Below are 25500 nucleotides of genomic sequence, written 5' to 3' on the forward strand. Positions count from 1 at the left end.
CTGTCAGTCCCCTCTAGAGGCTCCATCATTATGAAGTGGTTAAGTGAATTAGTTTTAGAGTCAGACAGACCTACCCATCCCTTCCACTTGATAGATGTATGGTCTGCAGCAACTTCAAGCTGCTGAACCTCAGTTTGCTCATCTGTCAAATGGGGATAATTACAATGCCTACCATATGAGAGGTTATTATACTAATCCATAATTGAGCTAATGAATAGTAAGAAGTTCAATACTGACTCGTTGTATATGCTCAATAAATGGTACTGTGATCATTATTTTCTGTCAGGTTCAAGGGGAACCAGATGCTAGGGTCATCTTCCTTCAAAAAAGAACTTCTTCAGGCTGCTCACTTTTGATGTATAAGATCCTTCACAATAGAGCCCCAATCCACATTCCTCTCCACCTTCATCTTCTGCATGCCTCCCCACCTGTGAGGCTTCATCCTCATGAACCTCTTGCTAGTCCTCCAAAATGCCTTTGTATATGCATTCCATCTAGGAAGTCCTTCACCTCCTCTACAGTCCTTTAAGACCTAGCTGATGTATCTCTTTTTTGGTGAAATAGTCTCCTTTTTTAAGAAAAATTATTTATTTTTAATTGGACAATAATTGCCTTATAATGTTGTGTTGGTTTCTGCCGTATATCAACATAAATCAGCCATAGGTATACATATGTCCCTTCCTTCTTGAGCCTCCTTCCTACTCCATCTCACCCGTCTAGGTTGTTAGAGAGCACTAGGATCAGTTTCCTGTGCTACTAGCAGCTTCCCACTAGCTACTCTTGGTGAAATAGTCTCCTTATGCTCTCTCTTCTGCACCCCTAAAAGTAACCTAGATGGTTGTTTTAAGCCTCTTGTCCAGAGTCTTTCAAATTTTTTTGCCTATGACCCACATTTTAAAAGTATATTTTATCTTGTTATCCAATGCACACATACACATACATTTTTATAGTATTTACATATACTTTAAAATCTTCTTAAAATCACTAAAAAAATGTGGTACATCTATGCAATGGAATATTAGCCATAAAAAAGCATGAAATGCCATTTGTAGAAACAGGGATGGACTTAGAGATGATCATGTGAAGTGAAGGAAGTCAGACAAGGAAATATTATATGACATCACTTATAAGTGGAATCTATAAAATGATGCAAATACTTATTTACAGACTCTTGGACATAAAAAAAATCTTATGATTACCAAAGAAAACAGCAGGATTGGGGGCAGGTGGAGAATTAAATTGAAGTTTTGGATTCACATATGCACACTACTATATATAAAATAGAGGGGCAACAGGACCTACTGCACAACACAGGGAACTTTCAATATCTTACAATAACCTATAATGGAAAAGAATCTGAACAGGAAAAATATATATACAGAACTAAATCACTTTGGTGTACACCTGAAACTAACATATTATAAATTAACTATCAGATCAGTTCAGTTCAGTCGCTCAGTCGTGTCCGACTCTTTGCGACCCCATGAATTGCAGTATGCCAGGCCTCCCTGTTCATCACCTGGAGTTCACCCAGACTCACGCCCTTCGAGTCCGTGATGCCATCCAGCCATCTCATCCTCGGTCGTCCCCTTCTCCTCCTGCCCCCAATCCCTCCCAGCATCAGAGTCTTTTCCAATGAGTCAAGTCTTCGCATGAAGTGGCCAAAGTACTGGAGCTTCAGCTTTAGCATCATTCCTTCCAAAGAAATCCCAGGGCTGATCTCCTTCAGAGTGGACTGGTTGGATCTCCTTGCAGTCCCAAGGGACTCTCAAGAGTCTTCTCCAACACCACAGTTCAAAAGCATCAATTCTTCAGTGCTCAGCCTTCTTCACAGTCCAACTCTCACATCCATACATGACCACAGGGAAAACCATAGCCTTGACTAGACAGACCTTAGTCGGCAAAGTAATGTCTCTGCTTTTGAATATGCTATCTAGGTTGATCATAACTTTTCTTCCAAGGAGTAAGCATCTTTTAATTTCATGGCTGCAGTCACCATCGGCAGTGATTTTGGAGCCCCCAAAAATAAAGTCTGACACTGTTTCCACTGTTTCCCCATCTATTTGCCATGAAGTGATGGGACCAGATGCCATGATCTTCGTTTTCTGAATGTTGAGCTTTAAGCCAACTTTTTCACTCTCCTCTTTCACTTTCATCAAGAGGCTTTTGAGTTCCTCTGCACTTTCTGCCATAAGGGTGGTGTCATCTGCATATCTGAGGTGATTGATATTTCTCCTGGCAATCTTGATTCCAGCTTGTGTTTCTTCCAGTCCAGCGTTTCTCATGATGTACTCTGCATATAAGTTAAATAAGCAGGGTGACAATATACAGCCTTGACGTACTCCTTTTCCTATTTGGAACCAGTCTGTTGTTCCATGTCCAGTTCTAACTGTTGCTTCCTGACCTGCATACAGATTTCTCAAGAGGCAGGTCAGGTGGTCTGGTATTCCCATCTCTTGAAGAATTTTCCACAGTTCATTGTGATCCACACAGTCAAAGGCTTTGGCATAGTCAATAAATGAAGTAGGGCAAAGACTAATAGAGTTTTGCCAAGAAAATGCACTGGTCATAGCAAACACCCTCTTCCAACAACACAAGAGAAAAATTAACTATACTTCAATTTAAAAAATGATTTAAAAAACTGCTCTAATCCATAAGCTAGTTCCAGGGCTTCTGTTCCCGTGGTCCCTTCTGGCTCTGCATTTCTGTCTTTGTGTGACTCTGGATCTGTGTCAACTTACCCCTTTCCCTATTCTCCAAGTTACTCAGATGGGGAGAATCCACTTATCCTTAACATCTACAAGAAGGTCCCAGTATAATTACAGATGTAGCAGATTCACTGAATGCTTCTAAGTATTTGTAAATGTGGGCTTACATGATAGCTCTGAATAGCACTGAAGTTTAATATTGGCTCTTCCCCTTTCTCAAATAGATGCAAGAACATTTCTGCCAATTCAGGCTCCAGTTGCCTGTCAACTGCCCTGTCCTATTTCACCACCATCTCTTACAATCCCTGAAAAAAAAATCCTTCTATGTTGTTATGAAGAGTAACTCAATTACATCTAGCCCCCAATACCAAACTCAGTTCAGGACCTTCCTTCACATTGTTCAGTCGCTAAGTCGCGTCCAGTCTTTTACCACACCATGGACTATAGCCTGCCAGGCTCCTCTGTCCCTGGGATTTCCCAGGCAAGAATACTGGAGAGGGTTGCTAGTTTCTTCTCCAGGGGATCTTCCTGACCCAGGGATTGAACCCGGGTCTCCTGCATTGACAGGAGGATTCCTTGCCACTGAGCCACCAGGGAAGCCCTTCCTTCACATAGCCACACTAATGTGCTCTATGAATAACAGGCTTCACATTCAGGCTTCTCCTCTTCCCCTCCACTGCTGGGCTCGATTAACAGCAGAGAGAAGAATAGATTTATTTCCTCCATAATATGAATCATGTTCAAAGGCAGAAGAAGCCAAAATCAGGGTTCATTTTAGTTTTGTTTTTTAATTGATGTGTAACATACCCACAGAAAAGTGTACAAATCCTAAGTAGATAGTACAATGAATTTTCATAAGGTTCATATACCCGTGTGACTAGTACCCAGATCAAGATGTGGAAGATTTAAAAAAAAAAGAAAGAAACAAAAGATTCTCAGTTTTGTAGCTCCCTTCTCCCAGCTTCCTGACTTCTATCTAACATCATAGATTAGTCTTGGCTGCTTTTTAATTTTACATAAATGGAATCATACACTGTATATTCTTTTGAGTTTTCTTTGGTTCAATATCATGTGTGTTAAATTCATCCATATTATTATGTGTAGGCAAGATTCATTCATCCTCATTGCTGTAAAATCTATTGTGTGAACATACTTCAACTGGTTTTTTTCCATTCTACTGTTAATATTTGAGTAATTTGATCTTTTGAATACTATAAATAGTGCTGCTCTGAACATCCTTGTGTACATCTTTTGGTGAACATATGGGCACATTTCTGCTGGGTGTCTACATAGGAGTGGGTTTGGTCTACAGGTAAAGCATATGTTAAGCTTTGGGCTTTGCTGGTGGCTCAAATGGTAGAGTCTGCTTGCAATGTAGGAGACCCGGGTTTGATCCCTGGGTTGGGAAGATCCCCTGGAGAAGAAAATGGCTACCTACTCCAGTATTCTTGCCTGGAGAGTACCATGGACAGAGGAACCTGGTGGGCTACAGTTCATGGGGTCACAAAGTGTTGGATGCAACTGACTTTCACTTTTCATATGTTCAGCTTTAATATGCATGTCAGTCTTCCAATGTACTTATATTCAATTCAGGTTTTAAAAACCTGTGGTTTTCATTATTACACACAGATAGCCATTTATTTTTGTTAGAGCACTTACCATTTGAACTTAGAGAATGTATTCATATATCTATCTGCCCCACTTAACTGTGAGATCTTAGAGAACAGGGCTCAGGCCATTAGACTTGGTGTTGAGTGTATATCCCACACTCAATAACTATGTTGTATAAAAGAACAAAAGAACTTATAGCACCTCCACTATTTGCCATGAGATATAGGCTAGCTTGGGTTCTTAGAAAACTCATTATAGTAAATGCTATTTTCTTATACATATAAAATCATACCCAAATTCTGAAATACATTTGTATGATTTCACAAACTCTTTATGATATCTGAACCAACCAGTTCTTCAAACCTCTAGCATAGGTTTCTTGACTCTGGTCCATAGTACTTCTCCTGGCTTAGAGCCGGCTTTGGGATTCCCATCCCTATTTAGCGATGGTATATGTGATGGATGAGACACAATATGTCTTGAGATGGGATAATAAAATTCAGGCTAGTAATAAGAGATGGGGAGTCTAATGAAATATAAGCTCCATAGGAAGAAGCAGGGAGGAAATATGCCATAGGAAGTGTTTAATGAAATAGGTGGTAGATAAGATGTGCTGGAGACATAAGGTGTATTTTCAGAAAAGTGCCTCTTTGCCAGCGGTTTTAGATACCTCCTGGTCCTAACTGAAACCTGGCTCTCCCCTACAGCTCTCTTAATCAATCACTTTTATTCTCTTGATCTTTATGCCTCTCAGGGTCCAAAAGGCAAGGTCAATTTCTCCTTGATTTTCACTATCCTTCCAGTCCACTCCTCCAACCTCATGAAGGATCCCTACTTCCATGTGGCTTAGGCCATTTAACTGAACTATGGCTTGTCCTTATTGCTATGAATTCTGAATTTACTGCCATCTTTTCTTATGCACTGAAGCCTTTGACAACTGTCTTACAGAATTCCTCACCCTCTAATTTTGGTCATCAACTGAGAAGACTTTACTTCTTATGTGAAACTACTCAGGCAACACTCAGGAACCTCCTCTTTGGTCCTTCCCTTCTATTATCCTTCACTCATCTGTGAGGATGGAATTATCAGATTATGATAACTCCACCTAAAACTGTTCTACAAGATATTAAATTTAGACGATTCATTCTCAAACAGCCTTCTAAGTTTCCATCTTAGTTACATAGTGACTCATCACCAGTTCATTTCATTTGGACATCCAGTCCATTGAGCCCACTACCACTTTCCTAATAAATAGCTCCTGTTTATTTTGACTTTTCTTCCCACCTAGTTTAAATTCCATCCTTCATCCTGCAAACGTTCTTGTCAAAATAGCTGAAACCCTTGTGGCCCACAGTATGACAAGTCAATTTAGGCAAAGACATTTAGTGATGGCCTGTGTGTATGATAGATGCAAAAGTGAAATGAAGAAAGTGTAATGAGAGATGGAATTTCTAAATAACGACTACTTAATGAGATGCAGGGAGAAAATGAGAGTGGAGGTGAGGTGTGAAATTAGATACAGTGGTTAGGGTGTATTTCCTGGCAAAACTGAAAGCCTGGATTGTCCTCAATTTCCACTTGTTCTGTACCTACACTCAGACCACTGGGAAAAATCACACAATTTGGCAGATAGGTACACTTCAGGTTTATAGTGACAAATTTCAATGAAAATACTTAGAGAAAATGGTAAGAAAGCATTATATATAGAAATATAGCATGCAGCAAGAGCAGGGCTTGATAAAATGCTTGTAGTCTTAAATACTTATATTAGAAGAGAAGAAAGCCTGAAAATTATTGTTTCTAATTTAAGAAGCCAGAAAAGAGTAAACTCAAGATAATAAACATAAGAATATAAATCAATGAAATAGAAGACAAAAATAAGTTTAAAGAAAGATTGGTAAAGCTTAAAACAGTTTTTTTAAAGAGTAACAAATGAATAGAGATTAAAAATTAAGCAAAATTGATCAAGAAAAAGCAGAGCAACATAAATAATTTCATTAACCAAAGTGGAGACCTAGGCACATGAATGTTTGTAGCGGCTTTATTCATATCACATATCTGATAAAGGACTACTATCTAGAATACATAAAGAACTCCTACAACTCATTGATCAAAAGACAACTTGATAGAGTTTAGAGAAGACAAAGAATCTAAATAGGCATTTCTCCAAAGAAGATATATAAATGGCTAATAAACATCAGAAAAAATGCTCAGTATCATTAGCCATCAGGGACATGAAAACCAAAGCCACAGTGAAATGCCTCTTACCATCCACTAGGATGGTTAAATAAAAAACGGACAGGTAATAAAAAGTGTTGACAAGGACATAGAAAAAGTGGAGCCCTCCTATGCTGGTGGTTGGACTGTTTCTTACTTAGGAAAACATTCTGGCACCTCTTCAAAAGGTTAAACATAGAGTTACCAATTCCACCCTGAGGAATCCAAGAGAAATGAAAATATGTGTCCATACGAAAGCATGCATAACAATGTTCATCGCGTATTTTATAATCCCAAAGTGGAAACAACCCAAGTGTCCATCACTGCTAAATGTATACACACAATGTGATGTATCTACAAAATAGAGTGTTATTCAGCTGTTAAAAGGAATGAAGTGTTAGAACACACTGTAACATGGATGAACCTTGAAAATACCACACTAAGTGAAAGAAGCCAGTCACAGAAGACCATATATAGTATGATTACATTTATATGAAATGTCCAAAATGGGCAAATCCATAGTGACGAAAAGTGGATTAATGGTTGCCAATGTTGGGGGGTGGGGTGAGAATGACTGCTAATGCTGTGGAGTTCAGTTTTGGGGGTGATGAAGATGTCCTGGAATTAGATAATGGTACCACTTTGTGGATATACTAAAACCCACTATGTTGTTGCTGTTTAGTTGCCCAGTCATGTCTCTTTTGAGACCCCAATCCCATAGATTGGGATTTTTCAAGCAATAAGACTGGAATGGCTTGCCATTTCCTTTTTCCAGGGGATCGTCACAACCCAGGAACTGAACCTGAGTCTCCTGCCCGCATCTCCTGCGTTGCAGGTGGATTCTTTACTGCTGAGCCCATGGGGAAGCCCAAAACCCATTATAGTTATACTTTAAAAGGTTGAATTTTATGGTATGTATATTATATATATAGAAGACCCTAAAGGTATATCCTAAGCAACTGTATTTACACAGTACTTGTCAAAACTGTATTTTAAAAAATACAAAAGAATGACAAACTCTAAATCAGAAGAGTAGTTTCCGTGGGTCAGCGGGGATAGATGTGTACAACAGGAGGATACCACATAATAGATCCAAGTTTTTATCCATGTTCTATTCTCAGATTAAGTGATAGATTCATGAGTGAGTAGGTGAAATTAGTGATCTATCCAATTCTGAATAAACAATAAACACAACCTGTCAACATTTCCTGACAATCTTGCTGTGCCTCTGTATGCAGCTTTCTCTATATAAACAAATGTAAACTTTATTCTCCGTAATCCATGTCTTTCTCTATTTCACAATGAATGTGATTTCCTCCCCCGTCCCCTCCTTTTCTTATTACATTATAGTGGGTCTATCCCCTTTTAAGGGCAGTCTCTTTGCTCTAGCCTTGATTGAGATCCCATCCCTGCCCTCATCCCTGTTCAAGATCATTTCACCAATTATACCCTTCTTTACTCTTTCCTGGTGGCTCAGAGTTTAAAGCGTCTGCCTGCAGTGCAGGAGACCTCGGTTCGATCCCTGGGTCGGGAAGATCCCCTGGAGAAGGAAATGGCAACCCACTCCAGTATTCTTGCCTGGAGAATACCATGGATGGAGGAGCCTGGTGGGCTACAGTCCATGGGGTTGCAAAGAGTTGGACACGACTGAGCAACTTCACTTTCACTTTACTCTTTCCTGTCAGTTCTTAAAGGTACTCAAATCTCTCTCATTTTATATAGAACTCTTCCTGACTCCTATCTTCCCCCTACGACTATCATCCTCTCCCTCCTTCCCTTCAAGGCAAAAATTTATGTACCCTCAACACATCTCCACTATCTGACCATCCTCTGCTTCCTTCTTATTCCAGCTGACGCTACACACTTGCATATGACTCAACGGATATTTCCCCAAAGTGTTTGACTTACCTATGTTAGAGCTGACACTGAGGACTCTCTCCTTTTCAAAGTGTTCTCTTGACTTCCATGCTGCCTCGGTTACTTCTCAGTCTCCTTTTCCATGGCAGTTCCTCCATACAGATGTTAAATGCTCCCAATCTTCCTTAGAACCTGGTCCTAGGTTCTCCGCTCTTCTTCCTTAGAGAGTACACTTCATCTTAAAGCTTTAATTGTCATGTTTAAATTTTGACCTCCGCGATTTTGTTTCTCCCTGATCAGCAGTCTGGGACTATTGAGTAGGAATCATTGTGAGCTCAGGGATCTACTGCACCTGTTCTCACTTACTTTTTTAGATGACATAGTTTGATTTATATGTTTGAGGCTAAACTCACAATCTAGCATGTTCTCAAAAAGACAGGCATCACATCTGAACTCCATTATCCAATTTTTTTCCTCAAAAAAAAAACCCACCACCACTGACTATACTTATGTTCTAGCTCAGTGGTAAGTTCTGGGCCAAATCATTCTGCCACATGGATCCTCAGAATTTTCCAAGTGCTCTGTTTTGCTTTCTACTTGTAATTTTTTTTAAATAGCATCTTATCTTTATTGTTAGACACAGTAGCTTTTGGGGGTCTCTGAAAAAAACTAAATTTATGAAGTCTGTTTTTCCTGTTCCCTATGTTGCCTCATTTCTTGGGAGCTTTTTGTTCGACTTTTTGTCTGTCTTTAGTTCCTTGTTGGAGGCTGTTCTCAACTGTCTGGTATTCCTGAACTCTTCTCTTCACATTTTAGAGTGAGGCACAAGTTGGTAGGAAGCTCCCTGCACCTGAGGGAGGGGCTTAGGTTCACCCTGGGTGGTCAGGAAAGAAAAATAGCTTTTCCTGTGTAGGGCCTTTCCTTGGAGGCAATTCAATTTTCCCTGAGAAGGATCCTTCTTTCTCCTGGAGTATATAAGCCCAGTTGCCACTCTTCTGCAAATGAAGTGGGGCTAGAAGATCTATTGCCTTTGTGTGTTCCCAAGGCACCTGGACCCACCACAGCACCTATATTCCATCTAGTTACTTCGTTATGTATGTTTTCACACTACAGGTAAGCCCAAGGAGACAGAGCCCATATGTCCTTTTATGTTATCCCCAGCACTGAGCAACTTCACTTTCATGCATTGGAGAAGGAAATGGCAACCCACCCCAGTGTTCTTGCCTGGAGAATCCCAGGGACAGAGGGAGCCTGGTGGGCTGCCTTCTATGGGGTAGCAGAGTCAGACATGACTGACGTGACTTAGCAGCAGCAGCACCCAGCACTATCCAGGGTACATGGTAGGCACTCAAAACTTTTTGTTGAATGAGTAAGTGGGAAGAGCTCTGGCTCAGGGGGACTACAGGGTGGTCTCTGCCACACTAGAGCTTTGTTTAAGTTGTAGGAACCCTTCAAGGATCAGAATCCTATCCAGAGAATCTGAGATTCTGCCTGGAATTAGGATCAAGCCACTTGCATTCTCCACAAGCCACATACAGCCTACAGAGCTAAATGTCACTGATTCCTCTTCTCTCAGTAGTCTGCTCCTCGTGACGACAAAAACACCAGATCGAATGAACAAAATGTGTACCCTTGTGGATTACACTGCTTGTTCTTGGTGCGTGTGCTTGTGCACATTCTGGTAATTATCCCCAAATCTCTCTAACTGATACCATTCTTTAAGCCTGGCAAGTAGCCTGTATAAATAGCTTACCCTTTGAGGGTGGGATGGGCTTGAAATTCTTCTTCCTTAAAGTTCCTTTCAGGTGCTGCAATCTGTTCTGGTAATTGAGGAGAAATGAAGTTGCTTTTTTGTGGGGGAAGGAGCTTTATATGCAGACATGGCAACCAGTATTTTGACTGAACACATACTTTGCTGGGAAGAACCTGGGAATGAGGCAGAAACAGAAAGGACTTGAGAAAGAGGTTTAAGAAGAGAAGGGAGAAACCTATGAGGAAGAAAGAAGGGCTCATTATGGGAAGGAGGAAAAAGGAGGAATGAGGCCCTATGTATGATTGAGGCTGGGCACAGGCTAAGCTGGTCTAAGGAGACCCAGCCACACCTTGGCTTACAGAGCAGAGCTATATTCCCCTCTCCTATAACACTCAGGACTGTGCAGTCCAGGCAGGTGGAGTGGCTTTGCTCTGTGCAGTCTTTCAGACAGAAACCTACGTGTTCTTTACTCCTCTGTTTCTTAGGGTGTTACCTTTGACTTCATGGTAATGGCTAGGATATTTACCTTTCCATTGTAGGAGTACTTTTTTAAAAATTTTTTAAACATTTATCTATTTATGGTTGTGCTAGGTCTTTGTTGCTACACAGGCTTTTCTCCAATTGTGAAGAGCAGGGTCTATTCTCTAGTTGCAGTAAGCATGCTTCTTCTTGCAGTGGCTTCTCTTGTTGCAGAGCAGACTATAGGGTGCATGGACTCAGTATTTGTAGCTGGCAGGCTCTTGAACACAGGCTTAACAATGGTGGCGTAAGGGCTTAGCTGCTGTGAGGCATGTGGGATCTGCCTGGACCAGGGATTGAAACCCTGTCTCCTGCATTGGCAGGTGGATTCTGATCCACTGAGCCACCAGGGTAGCCCTGTTCAGTTCAGTCACTCAGTTCTGTCCGACTCTTTGCAACCCCATGGAATGCAGCATGCCAGGTCTGCCTCTCCATTACCAACTCCTGGAGTTTACTCATGTCCATTGAGTCAGTGATGCCATCCAACCATCTCATCCTGTCATCTTCTCCTCCCACCTTCCATCTTTCCCAGCACCAGGGTCTTATCAAATGAGTCAGTTCTTCACATCAGGTGGCCAAAGTATTGGAGTTTCAGCTTCAGCATCAGTCCTTCCAATGAATATTCAGGACTGATTTCCTTTAAGATAGACTGGTTGGATCTCCTTGCAGTCCAAGGGACTCTCAAGACTCTTCTCCAACACCACAGTTCAAAAGCATCAATTCTTCGGCACTCAGCTTTCTTTATAGTCCTAACTCTCACATCCATGCATGACTACTGAAAAACCATGGCTTTGACTAGACGGACCTTTGTTGGCAAAATAGTATCTCTGCTTTTTAATATGCTGTCTAGGTTTGTCATAACTTTGCAAGGAGCAAGCGTCTTTTAATTTCATGGCTGCAATCACCATCTGTACTGATTTTGGGCCCCCCAAAATAGTCTCTCACTGTTTCCACTGTTTCCCCATCTATTTGCCGTGAAATGATGGGACCTGATGCCATGGTCTCAATTTTCTGAATGTGGAGTTTTCAGCCAACTTTTTCACTCTCCTCTTTCACTTTCATCAAGAGGCTCTTTAGTTCTTCTTTGCTTTCTGCCATAAGGATGGGGCCGTAAGGATGGTGCCGTAAGGGCAGTCCCTGGAGGAGGTACTTTAGAGTGCCCCATTCTATAAGGAAATTCCTGAAGAGTTTAAAGAGGGTTAAAAATAACAACCCCAAAACTCTTTATCTTGAGATACTGAAGGAGTTTACTTACTCAAGTTTAGTTTGGAACATTTCACACCCAAAGAAACAATCGTTAGGTAGTGTATGCTTCTCCAGAAGAGGAAATGACCTAATGTTGCCAAAGTCTGACTCCAGTTTTCAAAACAGGTACTGAATTGTATCTCCCACATCTCAATTTTTACACAATCTTCCATTACTTGGAAAAGTCAGGAAAAGAGAAAAAGTATGTAAGTCATTTATCTTGATTTGTTATAATTCCTATTTATCAGATTCCCTTACACTTTAGGAAAAATATAATTTGTAAATATAATGAACCAGGTTTATAATCACTTTTCTAACTACACGGAGAATTTCTTTCTTAAGCGAAGCACTGGTCCAAATATAGCCATTTCTCTTAAAACAAAACAAAACAAAACAAAACCATTTTTCCAGTTAATAGATTTGTTTTTATTCAGGTGTATTTTTTGAAGAGAATCCTCTGGAAAACTTCCAGCAGTTGGATTTGGCGGGAAATTGTGTAAGCAGTGATGGATGGCTTGCCTTCATGAGTGGATTTGAGAATCTTAAGCAACTGGTGTTTTTTGACTTCAGTACGAAAGCACTCTTACCTGATGCATCATTAGTCAGGAAACTTAGCCATGTGTTATCCAAACTAACTTTTCTGCAAGAGGTTCAGCTTGTTGGGTGGCAACTTGATGACGATGATGTCAGTGTTCTTAAAGGTGCTTTTCAACTAGTAATTGCTTAAATAAAGGGTACCCTAAGCCTCTGAATGCTCTGGGGACTCCATTACTTTCAGCCTGGTGATTTAAAAATCTCTGCTCAAAAGAACTGCCCCAGGTGCCCTGCATACTTATAAGAAATGTATGCTTACCGTTTTAAGTTACTGAGATGTTTGGATTGTTTCTTTAAATTGCATGATTGCAATAAAGGCCTGGCTAATAAAAATATGCTAACTTTGCTCATATACTTCAAGAGTCTGAAAGTAAACAGCAATCCACTATATATCTAAAAATTATCCTTCTCAACAGTGTCTGCCTAACGCACCCTTTCTAAACGTTTTCTTCTTTTACGAATGTAAGGATGATGTGGGGCATCATCACCTTCTTAGCTGGCCTCTTCCATGGAAATCAACTTTCTTAATTTCATCACTCAAATAAAAAGGAGACAGAAAAGAGGAGGATGCTAGGAAAATGAGGCCAAAGAGGAGGAAGTGGGAGGGAGTTTAACTTGATGACATGTATAAACAAGTGAATTTAACACAGATGACCATTTTATCTACTACTGTGGGCAAGAATCCCTTAGAAGAAATGGAGTAGCCATCACAGTCAAGAGTCTGAAATGTAGTACTTGGATGCAATCTCAAAAATGACAGAATGATCTCTGTTCATTCCCAAGGCAAACCATTCCATATCACAGTAATGCAAGTCTATGCTCCGACCAGTAATGCTGAAGAAGCTGAAGCTGAACGGTTCTATGGAGACCTACAAGACATTCTAGAACTAACACCCCAAAAGATGTCCGTTCCATTATAGGGGACTGGAATGCAACAGTAGGAAGTCAAAAAACGCCTAGAGTAACAGGCAAATTTGGCCTTGGAGTACGGAATGAAGCAGGGCAAAGGCTAATAGAGTTTTGTGAAAAGAACGCACTGCTCATAGCAAACACCCTCTTCCAACAACACAAGAGAAGACTCTACACATGGACATCACCAGATGGTCAACACAGAAATCAGACTGATTATATTCTTTGCAGCCAAAGATGGAGAAGCTCTATACAATCAGCAAAAACAAGACCGGGAGCTGACCGTGGCTCAATTCATGAACTCCTTATTGTCAAATTCAGACTTATATTGAAGAAAGTAGGGAAAACCACTAGACCATTCAGGTATGACCTAAATCAAATTCCTTACGATTATACAGTGGGAGTGACAACTAGATTCAAGGGATTATATCTGATAGACTGAGTGCCTGAAAAACTATGGATGGAGGTTGGTGACACAGTACAGGAGGCAGTGATTAAGACCAAGAAAAAGAAATGCAAAAAGGCAAAATGCTTATCTGAGGAGGTCTTACAAATAGCTGAGAAAAGAAGCTAAAGGCAAAGGGGAAAAGGAAAGATATACCTATTTGAATGGAGAGTCCCAAAGAATAATAGCAAGGAGAGATAAGAAAACCTTCCTCAGTGATCAATGCAAAGAAACAGAGGAAAACAACAGAATGGGAAAGACTAGATAACTCTTCAAGAAAACTAGAGATACCAAGGGAACACTTCATGCAAAGATGGGCACAATAAAGGACAGAAATGGTATGGACCTAACAGAAGCAGAAGATATTAAGAAGCCGTGGCAAAAATACACAGAACTGTACAAAAAGATCTTCACAACCCAGATAATCATGATGGGGTGATCACCTAGAGCCAGACATCTGGAACACAAAGTCAAGTGGGTCTTAGGAAACATCACAATGAACAAAGCTAGTGGAGGTAATGGAATTCCAGTTGAGCTATTTCAACTCCTAAAAGGTGATGCTGTGAAAGTGCTGCACTCAATATGCCAGCAAATTTGGAAATCTCAGCAGTGGCCACAGGACTGGAAAAGGTCAGTTTTCATTCCAATCCCAAAGAAAGGCAATGCCAAAGAATGCTCAAACTACAGCACAACTGCACTCATTTCACACACTAGCAAAGTAATGCTCAAATTTCTCAAAGCCAGGCTTCAACAGTATGTGAACCATGAACTTCCAGATGTTCAAGCTGTATTTAGAAAAGGCAGAGGAACCAGAGATCAAATTGCCAACATCCACTGGATCTTAAAAAAAGTAAGAGAGGTCCAGAAAAACATCTATTTCTGCATACTATGCCAAAGCTTTTGATTATGTGGCTCACAACCGTGGAAAATTCTTAAAGAGATGGGAATACCAGACCACCTTACCTGCTTCCTGAGAAATCTGTATGCAGGTCAAGAAGCAACAGTTAGAACAACTGGACATGGAACAACAGACTGGTTCAAAATCAGGAAACGTACTGCTTCCAGTACGTCAAGGCTGTATTTTGTCACCCTGCTTATTTAACTTATATGCAGAGTAAGAGGACATCATGAGAAATGTTGGACTGGATGAAGCACAAGCTGGAAGCAAGATTGCCAGGAGAAAGATCAATAACCTCAGATACGCAGATGACACCACACTTATGGCAGAAAGCAAAGAAGAACTAAAGAGCCTCTTGATGAAAGTGAAAGAGGAGAGTGAAAAAGTTGGCTGAAAACTCAACATTCAGAAAATTGAGACCATGGCATCAGGTCCCATCATTTCACGGCAAATAGATGGGGAAACAATGGAAACAGTGAGAGACTATTTTGGGGGGTCCAAAATCAGTACAGATGGTGATTGCAGCCATGAAATTAAAAGACGCTTGCTCCTTGCAAAGTTATGACAAACCTAGACAGCATATTAAAAAGCAGAGATACTATTTTGCCAACAGAAGTCCGTCTAGTCAAAGCCATGGTTTTTCCAGTGGTCATGTACGGATGTGAGAGTTGGACTATAAAGAAAGCTGAGCGCTGAAGAATTGATGCCTTTGAACTGTGGTGTTGGAGAAGAGTCTTGAGAGTCCCTTGGATGCAAGGAGATCCAACCAGTCCATCCTAAAGGAAATCAGTCCTGAATATTCATTGGAAGGACTGATGCTGAAGCTGAAACTCCAATATTTTGGCCACCTGATGTTAAGAGCTGACTCATTGGAAAAGACCCTGATGCTGGAAAAGATTGAAGGTGGGAGAAGACAGAGGATAAGATGGGTGGATGGCATCACTGACTCAATGGACACGAGTTTGAGTAAACTCTGGGAGTTGGTGATGGACAGGGAGACATGGCGTGCTGCAGTCCATGGGGTCACAAAGAGTCGGACTTGACTGAGCGACTGAACTGAACTGATAAATAGGTCTGGTGTCTGGTCACTTCTACCAGCTACTTGAAGGGGATTCCTGTTTATCCTTGTATTCTCTTCATTCTCATGAATAGCAGGTCACCAAAATTTATATACTATATGCACATTTAGTTAGTACAGTGCATGGCATATACTAAACTCCTGACAAGCATTTGCTGAATATGAGATAAAGTTACCAATAAATAGCTATTGAAACAAACAGGCCAAAATTATTTAAAAGCAGAAAGAAAAGTCCACGTATGTTCTTTATTCAAATAGTTTAATTCAAACAATTTGGAATGTAAAAGTATTTTCTTGTATAAAAAGCAGATCAGGCTCCCCTGCCCCATAATCAGCCATCTTTAGTTAAGCAAAAAATTGGCAGTTTATGAGTAGCTCAATCAGATGCTTGAATGAGTAGCTAAACCAGTTGCTGATACATGTATGCTATTCCATCTGTGACTTCAGAGATTAAAGAAGAAAAAATGGATCCCATTCTTTAGTACCCTGTGAAAGGTAAGAGTACCCTGTCCTAATCTTTTCCCCAACAGCTCCCAAAATAATCCTTCCTCACAAAGAAAGAAGTCTAAGAAAAATCTGTTTAAGCTAAACAGATTTAAGTCAAGGCAACTCTGAAATACACAAAAACCAAATGTCAGCCTGTAGTTTACTCTCTGTTCTCATGGCACCTCAAATTAATGGCTTGGGTGTTGGCGTAGGTAACATTTGGCCTGTATGTTGAGGTAGTCACTAAAAAGAAATTCTGGGTACAATATTCTACTTCACAAGTGGATATATTTTCTGCAAATTTAGTAATACAGTTTTAGAGGGGACAGTTTACAGATCAACTACTTCATTTCCCACCCTAACTTTACAGATGAGAAATCTCAGAGGAGTTAAATGACTTACCCATGGTTATAAAACTACTCAAACAGTGGCAGTATCAGGACTGGAATCCAAATCTCTTGTCTTACAGCCCAGTGTTTTCCTCCATTATAAAACAGTAATTTCTCAAACAAGATTAATCACACTCTGTGGAACTTGCTCTTAATCACAAACCATGGGTCAAGCTTTTAACTCAAACTTGCTTCTTGGTCTAGCTTCATGTAACTCCGTGGCAAGATTTACCAGTTAGGCTACTAAATCTAGGCTTATGTTGGCCAAGTTTCTTATTTTCATATCCAGAACCTATTCGAAGGTTGGCAAATAAGACTTCTTTATATAATAATGTCTGGAGCAATGCCACCTGCAGTAGTTGGCATTATCAAATTTCGGCAAGTAGAGCCAACCCTTCAAGAACCCATATGCAACTTCTCAAGTAGTGTAGTCGGGTATCAAAGCACCTTTGGAAGGACAACAGAACAGATGTAACTCTGAATGAGTGTTGAGGAAACAGGCATTTAACCTTGCACAGAACTGTGTTTAGTACCCGGGCACTTTAAAAATCCCCTGGAGACGGAGAAGACATGCATAGCGTGGCAGCACATACCTCTTAATCATCATTCAGTACAAGGCAGTTCTTCAGATTTCACACATGACCCAAATTCACATTTAGATGAGATCAATGGAGGAAAAATCACCCTGTAATAGTAGACCAATAATAGGTATAGAAATAGTTGGAGGACGAAAGACAAATGTCAAGGAACAGGTTGCCTTATCACATTTACGTTTCATTTTCCCCAGCAGTCAAGGTGGCTTGGGCTCTATTTCTTCAGCAGGTCAAATGGCTGAACAGGGCTGCAAACGTCAAAGACAATGACCAACTCCTCATCAAGCAAAAGTTACTTGGGACATGGTCACTTATTCTCACAGTGTAACTACAATTCTACTTGACAGAGATGGCTTCTTAGATGTTTATTACTCCACTGTAAAGAAACAGGAATTTGGGAGGGTTGCTTATATTTAAAAGAGGATGAGTTGACTGAAGAAAGTTGCAAATTTAAAAAACAAAAACAAACACTTCTCTAGATAGTTGCTGATGGCTGGAAATGTCACAAATCTCCAGGAGTACTGGATTCTAGAAAAGCTGAATCCATTCTCAAAACCCATTTTTAAAACCTAAGTATAAAATGCATGATAAAACAAGAAAAAAAAAGTCATAGGTAATTTGTGACTGTTGCTTGTTATACTTTTTATAAGTAATACTGGCCATGTTGGGAAGTCCTTAACATTTGTATTTTGGAAAATAATTTAAAAATAAAATAATCTACATGATTCTCATACTTATAAATGTTAACAATTCACTATTTTCAATAAAGCAGAACAAAATAAGTTAGAAACTGCCTACTACTGCAGATCTAACCAACACTACATTCTATAAACCTAAGGTGCACTAGGTTTTGGCAAAATTATATAATTTAAATTCAAATTGTTCATGCAACTTTGAAAAAAGGATAAAAAAGTACTACATTGTATGGAATTCCACATATTTTGGTAATATATGTTATATTTTGTTAATAAAATGAAAAATTAAAGTCAACCAATAAAAAGGTTACAAAAAGGATAAAAATCTATCATTATGTCAGTATTTAATTAAATGTAAGACTGAAAACTGGAATTCCTTCACTGCATATCACTTAAGGATAGGATGTTTATTTAACCAAAATAAGACATTGTGAGATTGATGGGTCACTTACAAATGTATTGAAGTTTTTTAATGAGAAAAACTATTAAAAAACTGATAATTAAAAATTTTTAACTGTGCCAGATAGTAAAATATGTTTCAAAATTTCTGATAAAAATGTTTGCCTTTACTTTGCATACCACAGGAGGACCTCAAAGAAAAATGTAGCAATTAAGTTTGGAAAATCTATAAAAGAGACTTTTACTTTTAGAATAGACGTTTTTCCCCTTTCCTAAAATGTGTACTCAAGAAGCATGTTTATAAATTTCACTGCAGAAAGCATTATATTTTTAATAATGTGACAAATCTACTCCATTAAGTGGTTCTCTTATAAAGGTAATGCTATATCACACTGCAATCAACTACAAAACCAAAGATGGCAAAATTCAAATTTAGAGAACACGCTTTCTAAAGGAAGCCTATTTAAAGTCTATAACATTTAAAAGGTTCTCACTGCCCCAAATATGTTTTACAAAAATATAGTTTCATTGGTTTCATGAAATGTGAACAAGCCTACTACTCTCTAACATTTAGAGTAAATGATTGAACAGTCAATGCAAAGTGGATTACTAAATCAACTGAAACTCAAGGAGTCAATATTCCTCATAAAAATAAATTAAATTATAGTACATCATGGTCTTGGTTGTCCAATTCTACTGTTAGTTCCATATCTACTTGGGATATTTGTAAAACCAGTCCTGAATCCTTGGGTTGCTCCAATGCCTGGAACTCCAAGTCCTTGATTAAGCACGCTGCTATAAGGTGCGTGTCCATGATTAAGACCCAAACCATAAGGTCTTGTTTGCGTATTTAGAAGAATAACTGGGCTCACATTTTTTCCAGGGGTGTTAAATGAAAATTCTGGAGGTGGACTACTAGGTTTAGTTGGAGTTGATGTGACAGGGTTTGAATCATCAGTACCCTTCAGAGGAGGCATTGGGATTACGTGATGATCTGTAAAGTTTAGGACATTGGCTGCAACAGGCCCAGAGAGTAAGGCAGGCCTGATCCAATCATCCTTGAAAATCTGAACAGTCAGAGTAGATACAAGTGTGTACAGCCTGTTGGTCACATGAGCAAGAACCATTTGTTCATTGGCATCTCGTCGAATTCTCACGTGAACTGATCCAGCCTAAAAGGGACAAAATCATAAGAAAAAGACTGCTTACAATTATACTACTGAAAATTCCATTAGAAAGAAACATTTTATTGATATTCCTTAAAAACTACCTTAGTAGTAATTGTTGATGTAAAGAGTTAATAAAATGATTAATGACTCTAAATAAAATAACATTAAAATATTAAAAAAAGAAAGAAATCCATGTAGAAGGATGGCAGGTATACAGCAACAGAAGGCAGAACACAAATGAAGTATATGGAAAAATGCACTGAAAAGGCAGAGAAGGTAGCTATTAATTCCAGTTGAGGAAGACGTTAAAAGAAGATGGCATCTGATCTAGGGCTGGGGATTAAATTAAATCTCAAAAGGCAGAGACAGGCATTCTAAGCTGGGGCAATAGTATGTGAAAACATGGCATGTTTGGGCAAGAATAAGCAACATTACTATATAAAAGAAGCACAGTATTTCAGGAGGCAGAAAAAGAATGAAACAGAAAAGACAGGAAGAAAAGGAGGAGGAAAAGAGGAAGCAAATCAGTAAAGGAAGAATGTAAAGAAGAAAGTAAGTTTAGGTAATAAAGTTAAACAGAAAGGCTAGCTGTGGGGTTCTAAAAATCATGAATAAGGAGTTTTAGTTGCAGCAATCCAACAGAAGTAAGATAATCAGAGTTCAGAAAAATTACAGTTATGGATAACTGCTAATTATTTAGGAACTGACTAGGTTAGGAATGGAGAGGCCAAGATAGGACAGATATAGTGGGACTACAGATTTCATGATATTCCAGGGGTTAGAAGTGGGAGACTTCGATTTTCAACTGGATATAATAATGAATGAGGGAGATGAACTTTTCAAAACACAATCTCCGGGTTTCTAGCCTAGGTTACCAGGAGGATAGAGAGCCCAGGCATTAGAATGATGGTCAGAAGTATGTATACTAACTTGATAAAATGGTCATTATACATCTTGTTTTCAAAAGATAATAAAATAGTAGATACAATAATGATATTTTGATTAAAACAAACAAAAATATCAAGAATGGTATCATATGATCATCTCAATAGATGCAGAAAAAGCACTTGACAAAATTAAACATCCATTCATGATAAAAACTCTTGACAGAGTTGGTACAGAGGGAACATACACCAACACAATAAAGGCCATTTATGACAAACATGAGGGCTTCCCAGGTGGTTCAACGGTAAAGAATCCACCTGCCACTGCAGGAGACACAGGAGATATGGTCCACAAGGTCCCCTGTAGAAGGAAACAGCCACTCACTCCAATATTTTTGCCTGGGAAATTCCATGAACAGGGGAGCCTGGTGAGCTATAGTTCTCAGGGCTGTAAAGAGTCTGACATGACTGAGTGACTGAGTATGCACACATGCATGACAAACACACAATTAACATCATACTCAATGATGAAAAGCTAAAAGCTTTTCCTTTAGGATCAGGAACAAGACGAGGATGTCCACTCTTGCCACTTGTATTTAACATAGTACTGTAAGTTCTAGCCACAGCAATCAGAGGAGAATAAGAATAAGAGGCATCCAAAATGGAAGAGAAGAAGTAAAATCATTACTGTTTGCAGAAGACATATATATTATATATATATAATAATATAAGACATATATATAATATATATATTATAATATAATATATATATATAAAATCCGAAAGAGTACACAAAAAACTATTAGAACTAATAAATGAATTCAAAGTTTCATGATATGAAGTACAGAGAAATCTGTTGCATTTCTATATACTAAAATGAACCATCAAAAAGAAAAATCAAGAAAATCGTATTTAGAATTGAATCAAAAAGAGTAAGATATCTAGGAATAAATTTAACCAAGAAGGTAAAAGACACATACTCTGAAACTACAAAACTGATGAAAGAAACTAAAGATGATACTAATAAATGGAAAGATAGCTTGTGTTCATGGACTGGATGAATTAATATTGCTAAAATGTCCACACTACCCAAAGCACATTCAGCTATGACATTTTTCACAGAACTAAAACAAATAATCCCATATTTCATGTGGAACCACAGAAGACCCCCAAATAGCCAAAGCAATCTTGAGAAAGAACAAAGGTATTATGCCCCCTAACTTCAAACTGTTAGGTAGCTAGAATAGGAAAAAGGAGTCCAAAATAGCAGTGGCCAAAAAACAAGAAAGGAAAAAGCCCCCAAAAATAGAACAAAGGAAGGTCCAGGGTCAGGAGTGAGAACCTCAGGTGAAACAAACAGCCCTCCTGGCTAGCCCAATTTAAATAGGGCAGGCTCAGGAGGAGGAGAAAAAAACATAAAAAGAGGAGCCAAAATTGAGCCCCTCTCTTCTTCTGGGTTAGCCCACCCTCACACCTCAAGGATGTGTTTTCCTTTGCTTGCCAAATAAAACTGAGCTGTAACCAAGCTGTAACACTGGTCTGCCATTTAAACTGAGCTGTAACTGAGCTGAAACACTGGTCCGCCACTTGAAATTTTTGCTGTGTTGAGACAGAATCGAGGACATTATATACTCCCCCAACATATCTGGCTCCGCGACTTGGATTTAACTTGGCTGAAACAATCTTGGCTCGGCCCCCGCAAGGCGGAGGCCAAGCACAGCAGAAGCCCAACTTGGTGAAAACTCACATGATGGAAGCTGAACATGAAGAAAACCCAGTGCAGTGGCAGTGACAAGAAGCCTAACGTGCTGGAAACCAGGACAGCAAAAACAAACTTGACAGAAAGCTCATGCAGCTCAGTCTGATTTCAGAGGACCTCCGATTAAGGGAGGAGGTCTTTGCTCCGATGGCTGGAAGGACATATGGCTAACAAAATCTAAATTCCTTTACAATCTCTAATTTCTTGTTTCCTAAAACGCCCTGAATGGCAGTGGGTGCAACTGAGGGACTCTGGTAGGGGCTAGTCCCCAGTGTGTCCCGAAGGCTCTACTATCTTTTGCACCTTAGTAGCTGTTGCCTAAGTGGGTGGGGAATTCTTCTGTCCTTAAACCTTTTTTGTGCCAAGGATCAGGCCAATGAAAACTGTGAACACAGGTCAGGTATTTAGCAGATTTTCCAGCAGGTTATGAAGGGGATTCCTCGGGATGTTTTTCCCACTGCTTTTTCCTCCTGTCCTTCAGCACCTCTCTCCATCTATGCCACTGCTTACGAAGTACTGGGCAGGTCATCATCTTTCCATTTCTGAAAGTTGTGTTTGAAACTGTTTACCTAAGATTGGGACTCAAAACCCACATGGCAGGGATTCTGTGCTATATTAGTCACTCAGTCATATACAACTGGGACTTAAGCACAGCCAAAACCCAGGGTGCCTGGTTTCAGGACCTAATGAAGCTCAGGGTCTTGATGTCTCATTGCAAAAAATTCAGTGAGAGACACAGCAATAGGTAAGAGACAGATTTGTTCAGATGCAGAGAGATGCACAGTCCAGAGTGTGTGATTTCTTATGGTGAAGAGGGAGGATCATTCTAACAACTGGAGAACCACCCACTCCTTGGCCTTTTGATAGTGCCTTGGAACTGTCCTGGTGCCTCTGGGTGTGTCATTAAGCTTGCAGATTGAGAATCAAGTTAAATTTGACTTGTCTTGGACCCATTTAATTTTAATCGGTTTATTTTATGCTCTTGGGCTACGTCATTCTCTCAAAAGTTGTACCTTGCCCCCTTCAATCCTGTTTCATGCTCTTTTCCTGAGCCCTGTCTGCGCCCACAATGTTGCCTCTACTATCTTCTGGAGAGACAACCAGAAAATAGCTGGCCTTTGGGAGTGAAATACTATATAATATCCAATCCCTCTAGATAGTCAGGCCTTCATCTTCCATATTTTCTACAAAATGTGCAACAACAGCAGCTCTCAGTGAACCTGCTAGGGCAGGTGACAGGCACACAGTGCCTGCTAGAAGTCCATCTGTTGGTGGTATCCCTTCAAGGGCAATTGGGCTTCCAGGGACAATGTTTGCCACTTTCGGAGTTAGCCCTGCAGGCCATTTGGCCCAAATCGTTATCACCCTTGTCCTAAGTTACAAACATAGCCCCAGACCAAATCTACACTCTACTTTTATGGAAAATCTAGTCTATTGCCTCATCAATTTGTTCTTAAACCACTTACTAACTCCTACAGCCAGGACTCTGCACCCTTTTAGGCAACGTAACTCGACCCCACTTATATTAAAATACTCTTGATGAACAATGGACGGAGGTTTGTGACACTGTATAGGAGATAGGAATCAAGACCATGCCCAAGAAAAAGAAATGCAAAAAAGGAAAATGGCTATCTGAGGAGGCCTTACAAATAACTGCGAAAAGAAGAGAAGCAAAAAGCAAAGGAGAAAAGGAAAGATATGAATTTGAATGCAGAGTTCCAAAGAATAGCAAGGAGAGATAAGGGAGCCTTCCTCAGCGATCAATGCAAAGAATTAGAGGAAAATAACAGAATGGGAAAGACTAGAGATCTCTTCAAGAAAATTAGAGATACCATGGGAACATTTCATATCAAGATGCTCTGATAAAGGACAGAAATGGTATGGACCATTTCTGGTCCAGACAGAAATGGTATGGACCATTAATATCTTCTGCTTCTAACAGAAGCAGAAGATATTAAGAAGAGGTGGCAAGAATACACAGAAGAACTGTACAAAAAGGATCTTCACGACCCAGATAATCAAGATGGTGTGATCACTCATCTAGAGCCAGATATCCTGGAATATGAAGTCAAGTGGGCCTTAGGAAGCATCACTATGAACAAAGCTAGTAGAGGTGATGGAATTCCAGTAGAGCTATTTCAAATCCTGAAAGATGATGCTGTGAAAGTGTTGCACTCAATATGTCAACAAATTTGGAAAACTCAGCAGTGGCCACAGGACTGGAAAAGGTCAGTCTTCATTCCAATCCCAGAAAAAGGCAATGCCAAAGAATGCGCAAACTACCGCACAACTGCACTTATCTCACACGCTAGGAAAGTAATGCTCAAAATTCTCCAAGCCAGGCTTCAGCAATACGTGAACTGTGAACGTCCAGATGTTCAAGCTGGATTTAGAAAAGGCAGAGGAACCAGAGATCAAATGGCCAACATCTGCTGGATCATCGAAAAAGCAAGAGAGTTCCAGAAAATCATCTATTTCTGCTTTATTGACTATGACAAAGCCTTTGTGTGGATCACAATAAACTGTGGAAAATTCTTAAAGAGATGGGAATACCAGATCACCTGATCTGCCTCTTGAGAAACCCGTATGCAGATCAGGAAGCAACAGTTAGAACTGGACATGGAACAACAGACTGGTTCCAAATAGGAAAAAGAGTACATCAAGGCTGTATATTGTCACCCTGCTTATTTAACTTATATGCAGAGTACATCATGAGAAAGGCTGGGCTGGAGGAAGCACAAGCTAGAATCAAGATTGCCAGGAGAAATATCAATAACCTCAGATATGCAGATGACACCACCCTTATGGCAGAAAGCAAAGAAGAACTAAAGAGCCTCCTGATGAAAGTGAAAGAGGAGAGTGAAAAAGTTGGCTTAAAGCTCAACATTCAGAAAACGAAGATCATGGCATCCGGTGCCATCACTTCATAGCAAATAAATGGGGAAACAGTGTGAGACTTTATTTTTGGAGGGCTCCCAAATCACTGCAGATGGTGACTGCAGCCATGAAATTAAAAGACGCTTACTCCTTGGAAGAAAAGTTATGACCAACCTAGATAGCATATTCAAAAGCAGAGACATTACTTTGTCAACAAAAGTCCGTCTAGTCAAGGCTATGGTTTTTCCAGTGTTCACGTATGGATGTGAGAGTTGGACTGTGAAGAAAGCTGAGCGCTGAAGAACTGATGCTTTTGAACTGTGGTGTTGGAGACGACTCTTTAGATTCCCTTGGACTGCAAGGAGATCCAACCAGTCCATTCTAAAGGAGATCAGTCCTGGGTGTTCATTGGTAA

General features: G+C 39.8%; 2 protein-coding genes across 4 annotated transcripts in view; one reads left to right on the forward strand and one right to left on the reverse strand.

The window, feature by feature from the left end:
* The window catches only part of NLRC4 (NLR family CARD domain containing 4), a 47108-nt gene extending 34271 nt beyond the window's left edge, over positions 1 to 12837 (forward strand). Inside the window, exon 9 of the mRNA XM_069583617.1 lies at positions 12345 to 12837. Within this exon, the coding sequence (XP_069439718.1) occupies positions 12345 to 12637 (293 nt within the window). The 3' untranslated portion in view covers positions 12638 to 12837. The remainder of the gene's footprint in view (positions 1 to 12344) is intronic.
* A 3239-nt stretch (positions 12838 to 16076) lies between these two features.
* The window catches only part of SLC30A6 (solute carrier family 30 member 6), a 45743-nt gene continuing 36319 nt past the window's right edge, over positions 16077 to 25500 (reverse strand). For all 3 annotated transcript variants that reach the window (XM_069583619.1, XM_069583618.1, XM_069583620.1), the window contains one exon: positions 16077 to 19568. In XM_069583619.1, coding sequence (XP_069439720.1) covers positions 19068 to 19568 — 501 coding nt within the window. In that variant the 3' untranslated portion in view covers positions 16077 to 19067. The remainder of the gene's footprint in view (positions 19569 to 25500) is intronic.

This window comes from Ovis canadensis, chromosome 3 (assembly GCF_042477335.2).
Source record: "Ovis canadensis isolate MfBH-ARS-UI-01 breed Bighorn chromosome 3, ARS-UI_OviCan_v2, whole genome shotgun sequence".
NCBI classification, from domain to species: Eukaryota; Metazoa; Chordata; class Mammalia; order Artiodactyla; family Bovidae; genus Ovis; species Ovis canadensis.